Genomic DNA, 23,064 nt, shown 5'->3' with positions numbered 1-23,064 from the left:
ATGGCATGGGTTGTATTCATGAAATATTGTTGCATCTCCCGTCATGTGGTATGATGCTTCAAAGTCAATGATCAATAGTCTTGAATGCCTTTTATTAACTGTAAAGGCATTGGAAAAATTACTTTTCTGTGCTAACATGCTTGTTCCAAGGACAGAAGTGCTTGATTGGGATATTGAACTTTGGCTGAAGAGTTTCTGTAGGACTTCGAGTTGTTCTTTGGTGAAAGGGCTTATCTCGGTAGGTGCTGGATTTTCATTTGTGGTGGCAACATTGGCTCGGCTTTCCCTGTCATTTGTTGATCGTGATGACTTCTAGTCTATAGGTTTGCCATGAATTTTCCAGCAATTTTCTCTGAGATGTCCAAGTTTGCAGCAGTGATCACACCAAGGTCTCCCTTTTTTCTGTCAATTGTCATTATTGTTGTTTGGTTGGGTTCCATGGCTTGCAATGGCAGATCCTTCGAGTGTGGGAGCATAATTTTGAAATCCCATCATCACCTTCTTCCTACTTTCCTCACAACAAACTTCTGAGAATGCCTCTCTAAAACTTAGTAGAAGTTTTGTCCCCATTATTCTGCCTCTAACTTCGTCCAAGTTTTTATTGAAGTCGAGAAGAAATTTGAAGATCCATTTTTTCTCCACAATTTTCCTGTATAGGGTTGTCTTCCGAGCACTTCCATGCGTGGACTTCGAACATATCTAGATGTTGCTAGTGGTGGGTAAGAGTATTAAAATATTGAATAACCATGAGATCCCCTTGGCGCAGATCATGCAATATGGCTTCAATTTCGAACAATTCTAAAGTATTTTCAGAACTTGAATATGTCTCTCTTATAACGTCTCAGATTTCCTTGGCTGTTCTGTACATAAGGAAATTCTCTCCTATATCATTGTTCATCGAATTAATCAGCCATGATATCACCATATGACTTTCGATTTTCCATAACTTGAATTTAGGGTCAGTCTTCTCCAATATAGTGACTCCACCGGTGAGGTAATCGTCTTTTCCTTTCCCGCAAATAAACATCATCTTGGACTGGGACCATTGGAGGAAATTTTGTTCGTTGAGTTTGTGACTTGTGACGAGAAGAGAAGAGTGTTATATTCCTTCATGATTGCTTACAGTAGGTATTATTTCTAGATTGGAGGTCACTTTGGATGTGGAGCTTTGTCTCTCAGTCGCCATGCCGTATTTGGTCATGTGGGAGAATTAGGTTTTCAAAACCTAGCTCTAATACCATGTAAGTTTATGAGAAAGAGTTAATCACCGATTTCTCTTATCTTGAATGAAAGATTATATAGAAATATATAGAGGAGTTGGCTGCAATAAGCAAGCCCTAAGATTAAGAACTAATCAAGCTAACAGAGGAAAAAATTCTCCACTAATCTAGGAAATAAAATAACTATGATAACTAGTAATATACAGTCAAAATCTCCTTATTAAGATATTCCTAAAATATTATATATAATCCCTAAAAGTCCTAACTAACTTTGACTGAGAATTTCACAGTAACATTTAAGCATGCAAATGTATGCATAAAAAAAAAAAAAATTTAAAATATATATATATATATATATATATATTATATATATATATATATATATATATATATATATATATATATGGTTCAATAACCATTAACATAGTCAAAGAGTTTTGTTATGTATGGATTAAAAGTTTCAGAATGGGTTCATTTTTTATTTTTTATTTTTTATTTTATTTTTGTGAGGATGATCTGTATGGTGAGAAGATCATCCCAAAAGAAAAATCAGCTCATTTTAAAACTTCTAACCCCAATTTACATGTTGAAGAATCGTGGATCATTAATTTGTAAATCACTTTTAATGCATTTGTCTTGGAATGGACTGATTTTTTGTGAGGATGATTTCAATTCGGCTATCATATATAGGTCAAGATCCTTGTACACGCATATCTACTCATATATCTACAACGTGTTTTGTCCTATGTGGACTAAAAGTTTCGGATTGAACTGATTTTTGGTGAGGATGATCTCTATGATGAGAAGATCATCTTCACCAAAAATCAGCTACTTCTATAACTCCATATTTATGAGTTGAAGAATCGTAGATCGTCCATTTTTTGTAAATCACTTTTGACGAGGTTAAAAGTTTCGGATTGAGCTAAATTTTGGTGATGATGTTCTCCTCATCATAGAGATCATCCTCACCAAAAATCAGCTCAATCCGAAACTTTTAGCTCACATAAGACAACATGTTGTAGATATGTGTGTACACAAGATCCCAATCATTTAAAAATAACATCCAACGGTTGAGACTTTATCGGGAACATATCCCAATTTCCTCATCATAGAGATCATTGTCACCAAAAATCAGCTCTAACCTGTATATGACAAAAACATTGGCTGTTTATCTGCCCCAAAAAGTCAGCCATTCTAAAACTTTTAACCCCATCATAAGTGGTTTACAGAAAAATGGAGGTTTACAGAAAAATGGATAGTCCATGATTCTTCAACTTGTAAACTGGGTAATGGGCTGGTTTTTGGTGAGGATGATCTCCTCGCAAGAGTGATCACCCTCACACGAAATCCTGATCCATATGTAATAATGGACAAATCCTGCTTTGTCAAGTCTATTGAATAAATTGAAAATTATTTTCATATTTAGTTGGGGGCCAGAAATTGAGGATAAATTGATTTTTGCTGGCACCAAAACACAGGCGTTCATGAAAAATTACTCTAGCATTTCAGGCTACTTGAAAGCGAATTACAAGTTGAAAAGAAGATGATTAATTTAGAATGATCCAAGAATATAAAATATGCTTCTGGCTGCAATTTTGTTGTGGGAAAGATGATGGGAGACTTGAGTAATCTGAACCAGATGAAAAATGACCTTTGTGGAGACAACTACGACATTTGATTTGGTGGGAACTGAGGAGCCATGTCCTAGGGACTTTGGACAAGCTTCTAACGCTACAACCTGCGACTGAGAGGGAGTGGAGGTAGAAGAGGACTATTCCGAGGAAGGGGTTCCTACGGAGGGGAAGAGGCAGAGGGGGAAGCCCAATGGATATCCTAGAAAGGAGGAACTTCTTGAGTCCTACTAGAGAGGGATCCCTTGTGCTGAAAGGCATTTCCCAGAGGATCCTGAATGATAGAACTGAAAGGAAGGGACACACCTTTGACTCTTGAGGACTCAGAAGGCAGCAATGGAACCGGTGGATCCAAAGAAGAAAACACCTACAAGTCTACTGACATAGTGAAGGAATCTCAGCTAAACTCCAACGTGAGAGAGGAAATGAGATCAGGGAAGGGCTCAAAGGTACAGAGAAGCTTAAGAGGCAAGAGATGAGCTCAATCAGGGGTGGCAAGGGAAATTTGTACGTCAACGACCCTCCCTGATAGGGAAGGGGCCACAACAAGGACAAATTCAACTAGAGGACACACTCGTAACAGACCCCATTCCTGGGCAGCTTTGATGGGTTCAAACCCTATAAGCATCAGTGAGGGGACAAGGTAAGCTGACCTTTTCACCCACATTTCCTTGAAGGGAATAAAAGGTTCATTTCATGCCCAGAAGAGATGGTGAGGAAGAATGGGAAAGGAGCCTAGTGGGTCACTTCCTAGGACACAATTTCTCTTATGTTGTGAAGAAGGCAGTGGAAAAAATGTGGAGACCAATATTCTCGAAAGGCAAGATGTTATACTTCTTTTTAAGTTTAGTGAGAAGAAGATAGGAGAGCTTTGCAAGAGGGACCGTGGCTTGTAGCAGGAAGACTAATGGTGCTTAAGGAGTGAAAGGCTAGAATCAAACTGGATAAGCTGGAATCAGCGGCAATACCCATTTGGATCAAGCTCCATGACCTTCCACATAAGTTTTGGAATCCAGACACTCTAGGCTTCATCACTAGTTCAGTAGGTAAACCTTTATTCATGGACAGTGCTAAGGAAAGGTTACTTAGAATGTCTTATGCTAGAGTTGGCATGGAGTTAGAGGCTTCAAAGGACCTCCCAAAAAAAATGTCGTTGAAGTAGAGGATGAGCCTCTACCTTTGGGCACCCAGAAGGGAACTGCCTACCAGAGAACAACAAGACAGATGAAGGTGACACAGAACCAGTCCAAAGGAAGGGTGGGTGTAATAAAAGGGGAGGGGCAGGGAACCAGAGAACAGAGAATGATCGGACCATAGTTACTCATAAAAATAACAATAGAAACCACCAGCAAGGGCAGACTATCACTAAACAAGCAGGGAAACAGAAAGAGAAACACCAGACAACGATTGAAGACGCCAGCTCAAACCAGTAAAGAATGGAATGTGAGGAACCTGCTCATGAAGGCAGGCATGCCAATGAGGAAGGAGAAACCAGCAAAAAGACCACAATTCTTAAGGAGAAGCATAAGAGCAGACATGTTGAGAAACACAACACTGAAGAGAGAGGGAGCTAACTCATTAGACACAGCACTCCAGCCAAAAATCACACCCCCTAGCAACAGATTGCAAGCCCTCCAATATGAGTAGGACAATAGAAGTGTGGAAATTTAAAAATGGGTGAACAGGGACTTCAACAACTTGAGAGTGGTTGAAGTAACAATGAAGCAAACCAATGGACTTCCTACCCCTCAACAAATCAAGGAAGCTATGAGAACTATGCAAGAACAGGATAGTCTTACAGAGACCCAAGAGGGGAAGAAAGGCGAGGGGGAGAGGAATATTGAAGTTTCACAATGAAGTATGCAGCCTGGAACATCAGAGGCTTGAATGACCTTCTCAAACAGCGTGAGGTTAGGAGATTCATTAGTAAGAACCACTTAGATATTGTGAAGGGTAATAATGGTACATTATCTAGACCGTACACGTGTCCTAACCGAATAAGTGATACTTGGAGCGGGCCAGTATATCCAACCTTGCCCAACAGTAGGGAAGACCAAAGTAGTAGCGTCTAATCTGACAGGTAGGGCAGGACAACATAAGGGGAGACCTAGCCTACCTAGCAGGGCAAGTCTAATCCAAATATTTGCACAATTCTGGATTATGTGTGTCAAGCCCAAAGATCTCCCAAGAATCTTGAACTCAATCTCCGATATTCAAATTCTGTTTAGGATCCTTGCAATCATGGGATACACCGTAATCGAATCTTGATTAAAGGGGAAACCTTGATTTGAATGAAGGACCTATAAATAGAGGAATCAATGAAAGAAAAAAAGATCTTTTTGGCTGAGAGAACAAGGGCTGAAATTATTTTTCTTTAATATTGTTATATTTGCAAGTCTAACTTGGGCGTCGGAGGATTATTGGTTGGTACCACACCGGTGCTTACAGGAAGAACTCAAGAGCTACTTTGGATCAGTAAAGCAAAGTCGATCAAGGTAAAACTCGATTCCGCCTTTACAAATTTGGTGTTGTCCATAGGAATTGCTACAGCAAATTGATTTCAGTCAAAACAATGACAAGAACCACCAGATTGACCGAGGGAAACGCTCCTCCGCCTGTTGCGCCTACCATAGAGACTGTTCTCTTGAATCAGCTAGAAGAGATGAGAAAACAACAAGTAGAGATGCAGAAAAGAATAGATGACTTAGCTTAACAGAACTAGACGCTAAGTCAACACATAGTGAACCAGCAGAAAGAAAGGCAAGATCTCCTACCTCTTGATGGAGATGGTCACGATTCAAACGCAGAAAGTAGTTCTCAATCGCGAGACCCAAGTGAGAGGGAAGACACTGAAGCCGCAACTGCCACAACAACTCCAGTTGAGCCCACAATGGGTGTGACGTGAGAGGAGGTCAAAGATATGATTCGAAAGGAAAAAGAGGTGGTATAGAGCACTGATAACAACTTGGTGGTTACACAAGCTGTTAGGGAAATTCAAAAATCACCCTTCATAACTGAGATTTTGTCAGAGGAGATCCCAAAGAAGTTTGTACCACCACGTTTCACCCCTTATTCAAGAACAAAAGACCCAATTGAACATTTGTTCCACTTTCAATATATGCTAACTCTACGGGAGGGGAACAAATGCTTGATGTGTAGGTTGTTTCTCTCAAGTCTGCAAGGAAATGCCCTGATCTGGTTCCACAAGCTATCGAGTGGATTTATTTGTGGTTGAAAAAACAAAAACAAAACATTTGGTTTTCTTTTGTTGTTGCTTGTACATACATAACCTGCTTGTATGTGTGTGCGTGTGTGAGTTTGTATATGATGGCAGCGACATATTAAAAAAAAAAGGTTTTGAGTGTTTTGTGTGTGCTGCTAGCTACTTGAAAAAAAATGATTTTATTTAATGGTGGCAGCATATTAAAAACACAAAAAAAAAAAATGTGAGTTTTGGTTTGTGAGTGTTGTTGGCTGCAACATAAAAAAATTTTAAAAAAAATTGAATGGGCTACTCTCACTAACTTAGTAAGGTTTCTTATTGCTATAAGTCTTTGACCTCCGCACGTGGCAACAATACATTTTAAAAGAGAAAAAAAAAATCATAACTCCTTATGTTCACAACTATCATTCTATCATCAATTTAATATTCTTTGGAATCTCGAATTATTCTGGGTCGCCCAAAGTGATCTTTGATTGGACCATAAAAAATTATTTTGATTCATTTTCAACAAAAAAAAAAAAGAATTTTTTATGCCTATCTCAATGATTGGTTGGTTATGTGCTATTTTTATTGATCACTTTCGTTCTATTTTGCACTATCCTGATTGATTGTCTATCTAATATGCCATGATCTTGATAGAATGAGAAAGATGTGCCTCTTCCTCCCTGATCTCCCTCGTTAAAGCCCCCTTTGGTTCTTCTTTCTTCTCCTTGGCCGCTCAACGTTGCTTTTTCCTAGCCTCTACAGTAAAAAGGGCAAAAAAAATCTGCAAAGAAGCCAAACTTCCAGATCCCAGAAATGATCAAGGGGTCTTTGTACCACCCTTTGTCAAAATGGGAAGGGAATGCACTAACACGACAGCTACATTTTTAGAGGACGAGTAGTACCAAAAGCGCTTAGAGATAGCCTTTAGGTTGTACTTGGAGAGGAAGTAATTGGGGGTTATCCCCAATTCCAAAACCTTCTCCATCAGGCGATAGAAGTTGCCTGACATCTGGTTTAGGGCCCAATTGATTTTGCTTAGTACATCTCTAGTGAAGGGAAAGAGAGGGAAGCTTAGGCCAACCTTAATTAGGCCAACATAGACTAAAATTTTCCCCCTAACGACATTCGTCAAGGTTGTTATGATTTTGGCAAACCCTAAAGACACAGAAGTGGGGATCAAGAAATCCTAAGGAAATCGAGAAATGTTGATAGCCATTTAAGAGCAGAAAATTAAAGAGAAGTAAAAAAAATAAAATGGAAAGTAGAAAATTATCTCTAAACGAAAGAGGTAAAAAATAGCTAAAGGTCTGGAAGACTTCAGAAGCACTAGAAGACAAATTCGCAAAGGTAGAAGAACAGTAAAAAGGGAAAGTGATGCGGGGTCCCTTATTTATAATAAATAGGACAAGGAAGATGACGTTTTGTCTCAAGCATTTATAAATAATCGAAACGATGTTACATTTAATGCGTCAAGATGTTAACGACAAAAGTAATGATGGGAGATAATGGCGACCAATCAGGAAAGAGATACATGTCTTGGGCAAACAACGAAACTTCGCGTCTCCTCAAGAGGGGCTAAATATGAAAGGTAATAATGGTAAATTATCTAGACTGTACACGTGTCCTAGTCGAATAAGTGGTACTTGGAGCGAGCCAGTATATCCAACCCTACCCAGCAACAGGATAGATGTAATGACCTAAAAATTTTAATGCACATCTCGAAAAAAGAATTATAGATTTTAACGTTGATTTAAAAATATGTATCCTTAATTTCAAATATTTGAGGTAAACTAACTTTAACTTTACCAATAGATTCAAAAGGATAGAAAAACATACTTTAGCTTATAAGCATGTTTTAATCAGTAGTCGAACAAAAAAATTATCGAATCCTCGAGTTTCGTATCAACTTTTACCCAATAGCTAAAAAGTTAATTTGAAGGCATAATGTGAGGAATTCAATCGCACCTTTAAGTTAGTGTCGAAAAATCACCTGAAATAAAGTATAAGAATGTTCGAATCGACATTCAAGAAAAATAATTTTTGAAATGACGCTTATGTCCCCACTTAAGTATAAATATCATAAACCTAAAGAAAAATCTAATTTTTCTTATTCTTCCCTCCAAACAAAACTCAATCCTATTTTTTCTCGATCTTTGTGACTCAAATCTACGTTGAATGAAAACGATCCGGGTTTTACCACAAGAAGGAAAGTCGCTCCCTTCGTCAAGGATTATGCGTTGACGCAAAGAAATTCGATTTTCGTCGAAGGAAAATTTTTGTGATCGGTCGAAGACGATCTTTAACTTCGATCAACCGTCGAAAATAACCCAAGGTAGGATGCCTTCCCTTCTACCCTCTAGTTATACAACAATTTCATATAAAAATGCATTTAATCCTTTAGATTGTGATTGTTCTTCCAATATTTTTATTAATTCGTTAAATTCACATATGTTTGAATGGATTGAATCATGTTTACGTAATTCTTTTCAATTGATTTTGGTTCGTTGGATGTCAATTAAGTCTTTTATAAGTTGTGGGACGTTTTAGAAATAAATCGATACCTTTTATATCGATTTTGGACGTTATTGGATGAAAGTTTTTGAAAACAAAGATAAATGTTCAGAGCCTCCTGCTTGCTGGCGCCGCCGCCGTTAGAAGATTTTTGTTCAAGAACTGAAATCTGATTTCAATCTTATTTCCCCTACAACAAATATGCATGTTTTCAGCATTTATTTCATTAAAAACATTTACTCCCATTTGGAAACTTTGACAATGGTTTAAAAATTCAAATCTCATCGTATCAAAATGTAATTTTTGATTTCATAAATTTCGACGTTTTTGCCTGGCTTTCAAAATTTAATATCTTTATCGTTCCTTTGAATTATGCTATAAAAATTACATGATGTTTCTCATGTTATCGAGGGCTTCCATTTACAAAAAGTTGTTTTCAATTAAACAACTTTGAAAATTCACTTTTTTCAATACTTAGTCAAATTTTCACAATTTTTTCAACTTTTACCATTTATGGCTATGTCGTGTTTCCCGAGTCTTTCTACTCAACCAAAATCATCGAATGGAATTGGTTGATGCTCTATGAATATCGAATAACTTTAAAAGTGAAAAATATTTTGATAGATATATAGAAAGTTAGACGATTGATTGATTGATTGATTCATGGATGGATAGATAGAACGTATGTTCTCGATTGATTGATGAGACAGTGCCTCCAATCTTATGTAGTGACTAAGCTATGTAAGATATGATAAATAAATAAAGGGATAGATTATTGATGGATGGAAATAACAGATGGATGTCACTGGAGAGCACTACCGAACATTCCTTGTATTCGATAAAAAGAAACTAGTACATATTACAAAAATCAAAACTATTTGTTTACCATAAAAGTTATAAAGAGTGACGCGTTGTTGTGTATCCGGAAGTAACAAATCAATCTATGATAGCACTAGATGTCATATGCTCTTCAGTAGTATGGGATACCTTAGAGTCTATTATAACTTATGAGATCTGAGAATATCTCTTACTTTTTTCTTGAAGAATTTTGTGTGTAAAGACGATCTTTGTATAATGTAGAGGTAGTTGGGATTCACATGCATTCCCTCTTGATAGGTTTCGAAACGAAGGGTCTCTTGGACTAGTTAGTAATCACTGTTAGTCCGTAATCGTCAGCCGGTCGACCTTACTGTTAATTGAACTCAGTATTGGATTCTTAGTCAACGGCCAATCTAATGCCGAATAAATGGTCAACCACCAGTGGTATGATAACCGGTCACAAAATCATATTATAACGATGGGATTCCACGTCGGATTTAAAATCTGGAATATCAAATTATCATAGTCAAGACGGTTATATTGACATATTCCTCTATTCTCTTATCGACTACACCGCTGTGTTTGTATTATGTATATTTCTTTTATTTTGTAATGTTGATAGCATGTGAAAGTTGTATGTATTACTTTAAATGATAAAAATAATAGATTGAAGTTTATTACAACTATTTATTGATTATGCTTAGACATTTATCGTATGTTACATTATGAAAACCTGTATTATTTAACTATTAAGATGTTTACTCGTGCATGTATGACTCGTTGTTAGAACGGCATTTCATCCTGCTGAATAATATTCTCATATTACTCACCCTCTCCTTCACCCTTTCAGATTATTCAACTTTTAAGTAGCCTACATACAAGGAGCCATTCGAGAAGGTTCCCATAGAAGATTGTGTCGATGATTTGCATCCCCCATCAGCTTGAGGATTATATTAGTAATTAGTGGTGGTGTTTTATTTCCTATTGTGAGACTTGACGTATTTTGAGAACTTGTATTTTGAGAGATTATTATCACATGATTGTTGATGGTTTTGTGGATTTGATGTAATTGATTGTTGATGATTTGTTTATGTTGCGTATATTTCAATTCATAGTAATATTGTCTTTGATTGATCTATTAGGTTGTGTGTGTTTTTCTCATACTTCGATATTCTAATTGATGAATCATCGGGATTCGTGTTGGAATTTCGAGGTGTGATAGTAGACCAAGGTAGTAGTGTCTAGTCTAACTGGTAGGACAGGACAGTATAAGGGGAGACCTGACCTGCTTAGCATGGCAGGTCTAATTCGAATATTTGCACAATTCTAGATTACTCAAGTCCAGAGATTTCGGAAGAGATCTCCCAAGAATCTTGAACTCAATCTCAAACATTCAAATTATGTTTAGGGTCCTTGCAATCAAGAGATTCAAGGTAATTAAATCCTGATTAAAGGGAAAACCTTGATTTGAAGGAAAGACCTATAAATAGAGGAATCGATGGAGGAAAAAAGAATTTTTTTGGCCGAGAGAATAAGGGCTAAAACTGTTTTTCTTTAATATTGTTATCTCTGCAACTCTAACTTGGGCGTCGGAGGATTATTGGCATGTACCACATCAGTACTTACAGGAGAAACTCATGAGCTACTTTGGATCAGTAGAGCAGAGTCGATCAAGGTAAAACTTGATTCTGCCTCTATAGATATCATAATGGGGATCATGGAAACTAGAGTCGGAGAAATTAACCAAAAAGGCATAGCCAGGAAGGTGTGGCCTGAATGGAAGATGGAAGACAACTACAACTATGCTTTGAAGGACAGTATATGGGTGGGATGGAACATCAATTGTGCAAACATGAACCTGGTTTATAAATCAGACCAAATGACCACCCTGTAAGGGAAGTATGTAGAAGGAGCTCAATTCTTTTTGACAATTGTCTATGGGCTGAGTGTGAAGCAAGATAGGAAAAGAGTTTGGAAGGAACTGGAATGCATGGCTGCCTATGCTGATATCCCTTTGCTGGTGATGGGAGACTTCAATACTATCTCCTCCCTAGGAGAGAAGATTGGAGGCAGAAGAGTCACCAATGTTGAGGGGAAGGACCTAGCCGAGGATTACATAAGACGAACTTAATGGACCTGAACTTGGTGTAATAAAAAGGACGACAGAAGAATCTTATCCAAGCTTGATATTCTGACCAACATAAATTGGATCAAAACTGGGATATCAAACCACAGCCCTATGTCTGTAACCTTGGGAGATGACAATACCAACAGGCTAAGACCCTTTAGATTTTTCAAATTCTGGGTTGAAATGAGAGGTTCCTAGAAGTGGTTAAGGCTAGTTGGGAAGAACCTATGAGAGGGAATCCCATATACAAAGTGGTCTTGAAGCTTAAGAGAATGAATTCAGTCCTAAAAGCTTGGAGCTCTCAACACTTTGGAGAGGACAAGAAGATCTCAAAACGCACCTTCAAGCAACTAGAAAGTGTCAAAAGAGCCATTCAGGAGCAAGCCCTGAACAGGGAGCTTGGTGATGAGGAGAAAGGGTTGCTCATATCTATTATGAGGTGGCAGAGAAATAAATGCTACAGCCATTACCCTCGTTCCCAAAACTGATAGACCAACTTCAGTAGAAGAATTCAGACATATTGCTTGTTGTAATTTTCTTTACAAGTGCATTTCGAAGATCATAGCAAACAGGCTCAAAGGCACATTAAATGAATTGGTCAGCCCCTTCCAATCAGCTTTCATCAAAGGGGGGTCCATTGGAGACAACATCATGTTTTCCCATGAACTTGTCAGAAACTTCCATAGAGACAAGGGGGCTCCTAAGTGTGTTGCTAAAGTGGACCTAAGGAAAGCTTTTAACTAGGTTGCTTGGGCGGTAGTTATCTACTGCCTTGAGAAGATGAAATTTCCGAAAGCATTCATTGCTTGGATCTGGGAGTGCATTTCCTCCCCCATGTACTCTTTCTCCCTCAATGGCAATCTCAAAGGCTATTTTGCTGCAAAAGAGGAATTCATTAAGGAGATCCCATCTCCCCTTACCTATTCATACTTGTAATGGAGTTGCTATCTGCTAAGCTTATGGATCTCACCAGAAAGGGTAGCCTGGAGCTGATGACAAGATGTAAGGACCCTGAGATCAACCACCTTCCCTTTGTTGACGACCTCATGATCTTCTTCAAAGGCACTCCATCCTCAGCTGAAGCAGTCAAGATTCAGTCCGACTTGGTTTGGCAAGATTTCAGGCCTTGAGATGAATGTGAACAAGAGTAATGTCTACTGCTCTGGGATAAGGGACAATGAAAAAAGAAAAATTATCCAGGTGTTGCAGATCCTTGAAGGGGCCCTCCTTGTTAGATACCTTGGAGTCCCTCTCGTCTCCTCAAGACTCAAGTTTGCAAACTACTAACCGTTGATCACCAAGCTAACAAAATAAAGTCATTGAAGGCTAGATTCATGTCTTTGGTAGGTCGTATGGAACTAATTAAATCTGTTCTCATCAGCATGCAGGTTTATTGGACCGGTGCGTTGATGCTGCCGAAGAAAGTTCTAAATGGGATAGAGAGAATTAGCTCCAGATTCCTGTGGGCAGGGCCTGACATGGGTAACAAAATGCATTGCTTCAGTTGGAAGAGAATTGCATGAGATAAGAAGAAATGAGAGCTGGGTTTTCATGACTTGGAGCTCCAAAGCAGAGCAGGTATAGCTAGGCAGATCTGGGATATTGCATCGAATAGGAGCAGCATTTGGGTGAAGTGTATTAAAAAAAAAACAAGATAAATGGAGGGCACTTCTGGACCATTCTGACACCTACAGATACATCCTGGATGTGGAGGAAAGTGCTTCAGACAAGGGGGACCATCCAAAGCCTTATGGTGCACAGAATTGGGGATGGGGGAGACTCTTACATTTGGCATGACCCCTGGACCTCTGAAGGAGTGCTGCTGAACAGCATTCAGCAAGAGGATAACTACAACTCGAGGCCACACAGAGAAGCCAAGGTGAGTTCTCTGATCAGTCAGATCTCCTGGAACCTGCCTATGCACCTTGGTACTAGCTTGGGGGTATGTGGGAGCATATCAGAACTCTGGACCTGGATGGCACTGATAGGGATAAAGTTATCTGGATGCCAAACTCCGAAGGGATCTTCACCCAGAAGTCTGCCTACAAGGCCTTACAACAACCCAACCCCCAGGTCAGATGGCACAGGCTCATCTGGTTCCCTAACAACATTAAGAGGCGTAGTGCTACCTTATGCTGGGGCTAAGCAAGGGGCTCAAAACTCAGGACAAGCTAATGGCTAGAGGCATCATCCAGCAGTCGATCTGCTACTTCTGCAGAAGAAATGCCACTGAAGAAGAAGATCACCTATTTCTCGGATGTGACTTCTCTTATGAGCTGTGGCAAAGACTGTTAAGAGGATCGAACATCAACCATGTAAACAGGGATTGGAATATCAAAGTAGAATGGTTATGCAACAACACCAGGGTTAAGTCTCTGAGCTCCTTAGTTAAAAGACTAGCCTCCTTCATCCACCATCTATGGCTCAAAAGATGCAGACAGGTATTCAAGAACAACTTCCTCCCTCCAGACCTGCTGGAGAGCTTTATAGTGTGTGATGTCCAACTTAGAATTCAAAGCATAGAGGCCAACACTGACGACAATGCATCTACAAGAACTTTTATAACCTCTTGGAACCTGGAAACTAAATTCAAGATAAGAGTGCTTGTGAGATGCAAGTGGATCAAACCTCCGGAAGAATTCCATGTTATGAACTCTGATGGGTCCTTTAGAGGTAATGCCAGAGGAGAGGGAGCAATACTTAGAGATAGCAGAGGAAGTACTATAAGGGCCTTTGCTGAAAACACCCAAGGAAGTTGGTCTTATTCCATGAGCTGCAAGCGATGCTAAAAGGTATGACCTCGGCAGCTAACTTAACCATAAGACCTTTGAAGGTCAAAGCCAACTCTAAAATAGCTAATGAATGCATCAATGGAGATAGCAAAGTCCCTTGGAGAGAAGAAAAACTAGTAAAAGCCGTCAAGAATAGAGAGGCTCAATTCCACTGGATTGAATTCACTTTCTGCTTTAAAGAGACTAACCAAGCTGCCGACTTTTTAGCCTCCTACCTAAACACCTTAGGCAGTATTGTTTTGGATCCCTTGGACCTCTCCTGCGATCTAAAGAACATCTTATGTAAGGATGCCTGTGGGCATATCTATGAAAGGATGTTTCTTTTTTACTGGTTGGGGATCTGCTTAACCCCACCTTAATCTTCAAAAAAAAAAAACAGATGGTTAATTTATTTAGAGAGCTGCTACTGGCACCCCAATTCCTTAAATTATTTATTACACCCCCAATTAAAGATTAGAACACACTCTTCAAACATTACAAAGATTTGGGTCAAATTACAATCTCAACATCACAAAACATTATAACACTGGTTCAAACAATTTCAATAGTTGTTTACAATTTCAGTAGTTGGTACAATTGAATTTGTACTTGATCACTTGGTATCAAGAATTTATTCCAATCAGTATTCCACTCTTGGACCATCACCATCAGTTAGTTTTTGCTAAGATTACAACCTTGGGTAATTAATAAGTCCGAAAGAGGGATAGCTCACTTTAGTTAGTGAAGAGATTAAAGTACAAATCAAGTTTTGAGATGAAAAGCAAAACCAGTAAAAGAAACTAACAATTTCTCATTCGAAGAAGAAAGGCCTACTTGTGATAGCTACCATCATTGACCTTTCATCACTGTCTGATTTAACCTCGACTGTCTGATTTAACCTCGACAACACAAGCATGCCCCCCCCCCCCCCCCCCCAAACACACACACGCACAAAGGTTCTTTGGGTGTTCACCTAACCCACCAAACCATCTGGCAAGGAAGCCTTGACCATCTTTCAAGTATTCCTAGTAGCAAGAATTGAGAGAAAAGGTATTGGGACTTCAAAAACAAAGAAAAACAATGGAGCTAAGCCAAGGTCTTTTAAGTATGATTCTGAATTTAATAAGTGTAACTCGTACCCAATAAAAGACAATGGTGTCATCATCAAGTTGTCAGCCCGAACATTATCAAAATCGAAACATGGATCCAAGAAAGAGTGGAATGGTGAAATAGGATTGAATAATGCTGAAGTGACCTCAGGCAGGAACCTCATATTGCACTTCTTGACGTGAAAGTGTATGAGAACCCATAGATGTTTTTCATCGAGATACAAGTCAAAAAGCATATATGGTTCCTATCCACTTTCACCTCAAGAAGTTCAATATGAGGTTCCAGCTTGAGGTCACTCCAGCACGACTCAATAGGATTTGTTAATATTTGGGATAAGGTGTTACCCAAGGTTTAAAATCTCGTGCCGAGAGAATGTTTTGGCTTGGAAAAAAACAAGTTTCGGCTCAAACATTCCTAGATCATTGAATGTTTCGGGGTTTATTATTAATTCCTGTTTTGGTCAAAACTGAAATGTCTCAGACAAAACACTCTGTAACAGTACAAAATTTTAAACCATGCTTCCAACTTTAATCAATATAACCTTATGATTCCAAAGTAGAGTTCTGAAATACACACTATCAAGGTCTTCAGGAATATTGCATTTAGAATTCGATCGGTTATAAAAGCCTGCTCACAAGGACTCCCAAAAAAAAAAAAATTTTGGTTATAGCCACGAGAACCGGGACAAAACAGGAACAAGTACATTAGATTGACCACAACTTAATGCAGACTTAAAATGAACAACAAAAAACATGTTCCTTATTAAACACCGTACTTGATGCAACTGACCAGAATACACCAGAAACATTTCTATTCTAACACGTTCAACAATATGAAACCTAACACAAGAGTCAAAAGTCCCAGTTTTCAGACTTCACAAAGTTCTAACAAAAACCACCCATTTCAACAACATACCTTTTACCAAACTGCACATAATGCAAATTAAACCAAAGAAAACCCACAAAATGTGCAGCCTAGCACAATCCAATATTTCAGAATCTACGTAACATACCCACTAGAACAGACAAGAGTTTAATTTGAAAAGTATAAAGGCCTAAATGAAAGTAAACCCAGGGAACCAACCTGTAAAACTCTTGTCATATCGGGCTTGCCGACGCAAGAGTTCCAAAGAAAAAGGTCCACCAGAAAGACTACAAATACCATGTTTTCTCAGTAGCAAACCAGCAAAGATAGGATAGCTGCTAATACAATAACTTGACACAGATGATGAGGAGGTAAGAGTAACTTGACAACTGCAGCAACACAACGACCACGACATGACTGACTTTCAGACAACCCATATTGAGCAACGCCAGACGATGACTCTGGACCTTCTCGACTCTCAAAAGTGTTATAGTACTCACTGGAACAGTAGAAAATGGTAAATCAATGAATGAAATTGAGTATATCAGTACACTTTAAGGAAATTTAAAAAAAATAAAATAAAACTTAAAAGGAAATAAAGCAATCTTTGCAGAAGATTGTAAATCAATGGATAAAATTGAGTATATCAGTACATTTAAAGGGAGTAAAGCAATCTTTGTAGAGCATTGTAATTCTGCCCATGTTTCAACTATGTCATGTGCGCAAAAATTATAATTAACATAAAGAAACAGACACCTTAAGTAACAACTGGACATAGAAAGTACATGTGTCTCATAACAAACCTGATCATCCCCATCAGATGTTTCTTCCACGGGAGACTTGTTTGGTTCAGATGGTTTCTCTGCCCCACAATTCTGCCTGTTACACTTGGTCCTGAATGGATAGTTTATATTGTTACATTTCCCACACTTCCAGCTACCTTCGGGCATTTTTTGTTCTGTGGGACAAGAAAAATATAGAAGTCAAAATTAGAGTTCTTTTAGTGAGTACAATTCAAAATAGGATTATAATATTACTTAGCGACAATTCAAAATAAAGAGACTTAACTGGAACTTTTGTCAGATTTTGAAGCCTGCGTCAAGACAGAAAAAATCAATACAAAGCAAATTGAATATGAAATATGAAATAAAAATCATGTCAAGTCTCGGTGAAATCTTAAAATCTAAGCCAAATGGATAAGGACCCTCGAGGTTTTTATTTCACTCTTAATCGACCTTAAATTAGCCTTCCTCCCTTGGCCATTTGTGTCCTTTTAGCTAGCATTGATATGGGCCTAGATCATTTAGATAGTCTTCGATGGCCTGGTATGGGCACTAGATAATCTGAATTCTTGAAACCATGTCAATATAGCTATCAACACCCAATATCCCAAAGAAGTGCTATGGAATATGGATGACATCATCAACATACAAAGCAATAAAGAATAAAAAGTTGAGTCGTGATAAACATACACACTAAAACATAGGTAGTCTGTACGCGGCTGACATGGCAAAGGCACAGAACCATAGATCTTTTTCTTCAGGATACACAAGGAAAAAGATCTATGGTTCTGTGCCCTTGCCACATCAGCCGCGTATAGACCGCGTATGTGTCAGCGCATCGATTTATCATTAGTCTAAAAAGTTATACAGAAATACTGATTGGTTGAAGCACCAGGGGTACCACTTTGTATAAACAAGTTTTTAGAGGGGGGAAAAATGAAATCAGCTCAAACCTCAGATCCGGGCTTGGGGGTATTGCACTTCCTCATGTTGCAAACCGTTCTGAAAGAGAAATTAACATTTCCACAGTTGGGGCATGTCCAATCGTTATCACGTGTAGCATCTAGATAAGGTGTACGTGAAGGGGCAAAATGGGGGCACCAGAATTAGTAAATAAAAAGATTGGATTGATGCCAAATCTCAAGTTCTGGTTGAAAATTAACTTTATAGAGGCCTACCTGCAGCCCTTTTGGGGGGATTCTCTTCTGGAAACACTCCTAGCGTTGCACCCTAAAGCACAATTTCAGACATTAATCTAGTCATGCAAATGTGTTTCAATAAACAAGCAATCAGCATCCACACTTGATACATACCATAGCAGCGTGGCCCATGGGTGAACCCAGACCATATCTATCCATTAAAGGGGACATACTGTACATCCCAACTGACAAGAAATTTAATCAAATAAGAGTAATGTTATAGCAAATAAAAATAGCTAAGAAACATTTCAGTTAGCAGAAATGGAGAGAAGAAAATCTACCTGCACCCAGCATAGACCCACTGGAATATGGTGATGGACCAGAAAAATGCGGTGGCCCATATGGGCTGCCAGCAGAAAGGCGGTTGCCATAGTTATAATGATATCCAGAGCCCCCAGAGAATGAAAGATTATAAGGGGGAAGAGATGTTCCATTGAAGAGAGAACCATATGGAGACATGTTAAGATACATTGACGAGGGGGCACCAGAGCCAAGATAGGCAGCAGCTGATGACGAGTAACCCTGACGGCCTTGCTGCAGTGGCTTTGCAGCAGTTTTCTGGAGGGGAATAAGTGGTCAAAATTAGTATACTATAAAACAAAACTGATCTATACAATTATCATCCTGGAAACAACAATGATATTAAAAAATGTACACTACATTAAAATTAGAATGGAAGCATAAAGATTAGCTCCTGAATTGTGCTTTCTTTCCCATCAAACAAATGAAAGCATAAAGATTAGCTCCTGCACTGTGCTTTCTTTCCCATCAACAATGCTCCTGCATTGCTGTCTTTTTGGCGTAAGAAGTTCAAGGATTTTAGAGGGTTATTTTTGGGGGATTTTCTGTTTAGGTGGGATATTGTTAATAGTGGGACACTGTAGGTTGTATCTTTTACTTGAGGACCCCTTGTCCTCTTATCAATAGAATTTCATTTATCAAAATAAAAAAAGAATGGAAGCATAAAAGGCATAAAGGCCATAAATCTGTTCAGCACAACTTGGATAAACCTTAATTATATATATAGGGAAATGTTCATCACCCAACCATTTACCCAACCATTTGCCCAACCATTTTTGTCTTACATGGGTTAGAAGTTTTGGAATGGGCTGATTTTTGGTGAGGATGATCTCTATGATGAGGAGATCATCCTCACCAAAAATCAGCCCATTCCAAAACTTCTAACCCATGTAAGACAAAAATGGTTGGGCAAATTGTTGGGTAAATGGTTGGGTGCCGAACGGGACCCATATATATATATATATATAGAGAGAGAGAGAGAGCAGAATGAGGGTCGAGATTTTAATAATAATAACAATAAAAAGCAGCTTTCTGGACTACTTAGCAGAAAAGAAGAAAGATGGGAAGAGAAAACAATGCAAAAAACCTGCATATGCCACAATGATAAATGACCAATGTCTTCTGCAAACAACATCCAATGAATACATACAATGTTGCAGCCTACAGAATCACAATTCACAATAATTCCTTGTACGAAATATATAAGCATAGCCTAAAATATAATGATAACATCCCACACACATCTATAGAACACGAGAAATGTAATGCACACACTAACCAGACCTATAATGAATTCAACTCGTCAAATGGAAATTTTTCGTCTTAGTTAAAGGTTGTATCTTTTACTTGAGGACCCCTTGTCCTCTTATCAATAAAATTTCATTTATCAAAAAAAAAAAAAAAAAATGGAAGATTTATATGCATTATCAGGTCCACAGAATGGGATATTTACGGAATGAACATTATTCCTGAGCATTATACTCCCAAGTAAAATTGCACCAGTCTATTTTATATATATATATATATATACATACAAAAGGAGGTCGAGGGACCTACCTGAGAGAAGAAGCACTAAAGATGATGGGGACATCCTAAATCATGGGCCGTTATTTATTAGGTTTTAAAGCCCATAAATAAGTGGACAAATTTTAGGGATATAAGGGTCTTTTTTATTTGTTTTAGGTTATTTTGAGTCCTTGTTTTAGAAGTTTAGTATAAGGTATTTTAAGTTTAGAAAAAGAGTCTATATCAAATTAGAAACTTTCCCAAATTAGTAACATTGAAATTATTTAAAGGGATTCACACCCCTTTAAAACTCACTTTTTGTGCATTTTTATCACTTATTTTTTCCATGATCTTCCCACAATGAATATAAGAGGCTGATAAAAAAAATCTTCATAAGAGGCCAATAACAAAACAGCCTTCTATAGACCTAATTTTTGAGTGAGCCTGTATTGGAACTCTACCAATGTTATGGTTGCAAAACTAGATATCTAAATGTTCTCCACTTCAGTTCCTCAAGAGGGGGAAAAAAATAATTATTAACACATTATTTGTCAAAGTTCCAGTTCCATGTGAGATAGCGATCCATCAACAATTTCATGGACTCTGGTCCAAGAGTATAAATCAATAATCAACCTTCGACAGGAAAAAAAATTGCCACTTCAAATTTTATAGCTGTGTTTTCTCTCAAAAACTTCTCTTATCATAAGTTAACAACCCCAATAAAAATAAAAATATGTATATATTTGTGTGTGCACGGGTATGTGAACATGCATATTCACTAACAAAGTTGTGCTGCCAAAACCATAAAAAAAGGCTTAAGATTGGCAAATTTCTCCTGTGAATGAAGGTGCTGAGCAGCACTAAATGTCCCTAGCCAAAACTATTTCTTATGTAGTAGCAAATACATAATTTCTACAAAACATTATTGTTGCATTCAAATACCTTCTAGAACAAAATGGTAATTCAACCAAACTGTGCAAGGTGTAATGACTCCGTACAAAAAAGGTTGGTTACGCTAGGTCTAGCGGGCATACTGGGAAAAAAAATCATCCACTCCCCTAGTGCTGATGTTATGTTCAAATATTCAAAAACTAAATAACTACATTCTTGAAAGGAAAATATGTTTAACAAATAAAGCCATCTTTCTAAATAACAAACTAAAGTAGCATTATTGAACCCATAGACAATGATTTTCCTCCTATATTTTGAATCATAACCCAACATGATTCTTCCATTCATCATGAGATGAATCTCACTTATTCTAAATAAAGGTATGGCACAATTATACGAAGCTTACTGAATTGTGATCAGCTGGTCTGGACTGGGTACAGTTCCTCATATTGCAGGTCATCCTAAATGAAAAATTGACATTGCCACAGCTGGGACATGTCCAATCATCTTCCCGTCGACTACCTACGAATAATAATGCAGAAATGACTATAAATCATAATGTTTTAACAAATGAAAACAAGCGACACCAAGCTTAGGACAACCGATCTACTCCGGGTACAATGAGGGACATGAGACAAACACATTGTAACTAGCATTACCCAATCCACTTTTCTTTGAGGGGTGAAGCTCCGATAACTCATGGAAAATGACACATATGAAAAACACATGATCGTAACCATGTAAACTCAATATTTAACAGTGGAGATTTATCTTCAGGATATGTATCCTTCAGATATATATTATCAAGATCATTATAAATCCCAACCGTTGGATTTCGAGTTTACATGGTCCCCAGCCCTTCTTTGAGTAAGCATAGGAAAGTAAACTCCTTGATTCTTTGAGTAAGTGTAGTAAAGTGAACTCCAAGATTCTAAAGAGTTGACGGGAAATTATGAAACCTAAAATGACTTGTTTTTAATATTCACTTCTTGAAGGGTGATTTCCTTATTTAAAAGGTATTTAAATCAGGTTATGGATTTATACATCAAATGATACACTCTCGTGGACCCAGTTTCTATCATTTTCATTTAAAGTTATGAAATATTTCAGTATCTCTTTTTTCTCTCCAGGTTTCTTTCTTGCACAAAAAGACAACTTTATAAAGATTTAAAAAAAAAATACTCTTTATGTGTAGCATGGTTTTAAAACTTGGTATTATGACTCATCTCGTCTCATCCCCCACAAATCCTGAGTTGACAAATCGGAGATATCTCATCTCGGACAAGACAAACCATTTAACTTAGTTCATAAGTGTTGATTAATATATACTTATTATCAAATAAATATAATATTTTTATAAAATAAGGTGGGTTGAAATACTTAACCAAAAAATCATATTTTTATTCAGATACTAAAATTTTAAACCATAAAAAAAACTAGGTATTTTTATCATAATAAAAATAAACCCATTTGACTCCACTAAGTTTTATTGACTTGGCCAATATATTTTCAAAATATCAAACGAGCCATTGTGGATCCTGGTCGTGTCAGTGTGAAAAACTATTCACATTGCAAATCTTGCTGGTTGGGCGAGTCATCTTGGTCTCCCATGATATTTAAAACCTTGATTTGGAGAGATAATAAGGGGAAAATATTTCACCAACAAAGAGATTAAATGAACATAATACCATCAGTACGGGCACGCTTTGATGCTGAAGAATTTCGGTTGTCCACCTGCATTCGAATGAATTAAAACACTTCAAATTCTTAGTTATATCAAGAGGAGGGGAAAAAAACCCTAATTTCTTTCCCATAAGGAACGCAACCAATTAATACACTCAAACCCTAACATTCATGAAAACGAATACCATCAAAGACTGAAACCATAAAACAAATATAAAAAAAATTAAGAAACGAAACGAGATCTACGAAATTCGACAACATGAGAAAAACATTTGGATGATAAATCAGTACCTGAGACATATCGATTGAAAGTTGAGATGCTAGATTGGTTGGATTCCCCTTCGGATCGAAGAAATAGGGCTTTTTTCTTTTTGCCCAAACACGGAAGGAGAGGAATTAGCTTGTATTGTATGAGCAGACCAAGGAAAGGGTACCTATTTT

The 23,064-nt window shown here is 37.8% G+C and overlaps 1 protein-coding gene across 2 annotated transcripts in view; it reads right to left on the bottom strand.

Annotated features, from left to right (window-relative positions):
* The window catches only part of LOC147393129 (ranBP2-type zinc finger protein At1g67325-like), a 27,119-nt gene extending 4,055 nt beyond the window's left edge, over positions 1-23,064 (bottom strand). Inside the window, exons 1-10 of one of the 2 annotated variants that reach the window (XM_086456036.1) lie at positions 22,915-23,061; positions 22,629-22,674; positions 21,347-21,462; positions 18,525-18,801; positions 18,358-18,428; positions 18,223-18,274; positions 17,998-18,107; positions 17,331-17,355; positions 17,066-17,220; positions 16,081-16,761 (exon numbers count right to left, since the gene is read on the bottom strand). In XM_086456036.1, the coding sequence (XP_086312162.1) occupies positions 16,759-16,761; positions 17,066-17,220; positions 17,331-17,355; positions 17,998-18,107; positions 18,223-18,274; positions 18,358-18,428; positions 18,525-18,801; positions 21,347-21,462; positions 22,629-22,674; positions 22,915-22,923 (864 nt within the window). In that variant the 5' untranslated portion in view covers positions 22,924-23,061 and the 3' untranslated portion in view covers positions 16,081-16,758. Of the gene's footprint in view, positions 1-16,080; positions 16,762-17,065; positions 17,221-17,330; positions 17,356-17,997; positions 18,108-18,222; positions 18,275-18,357; positions 18,429-18,524; positions 18,802-21,346; positions 21,463-22,628; positions 22,675-22,914 lie in introns of those variants that run through there. The other variant, XM_086456035.1, reaches the window with a different exon arrangement.

This window comes from Akebia trifoliata, chromosome 10, assembly GCF_017979445.1.
Source record: "Akebia trifoliata isolate Shusen 1 chromosome 10, ASM1797944v1, whole genome shotgun sequence".
Lineage (NCBI taxonomy): Eukaryota > Viridiplantae > Streptophyta > Magnoliopsida > Ranunculales > Lardizabalaceae > Akebia > Akebia trifoliata.
This window is presented reverse-complemented; position numbering and strand designations above follow the sequence as displayed.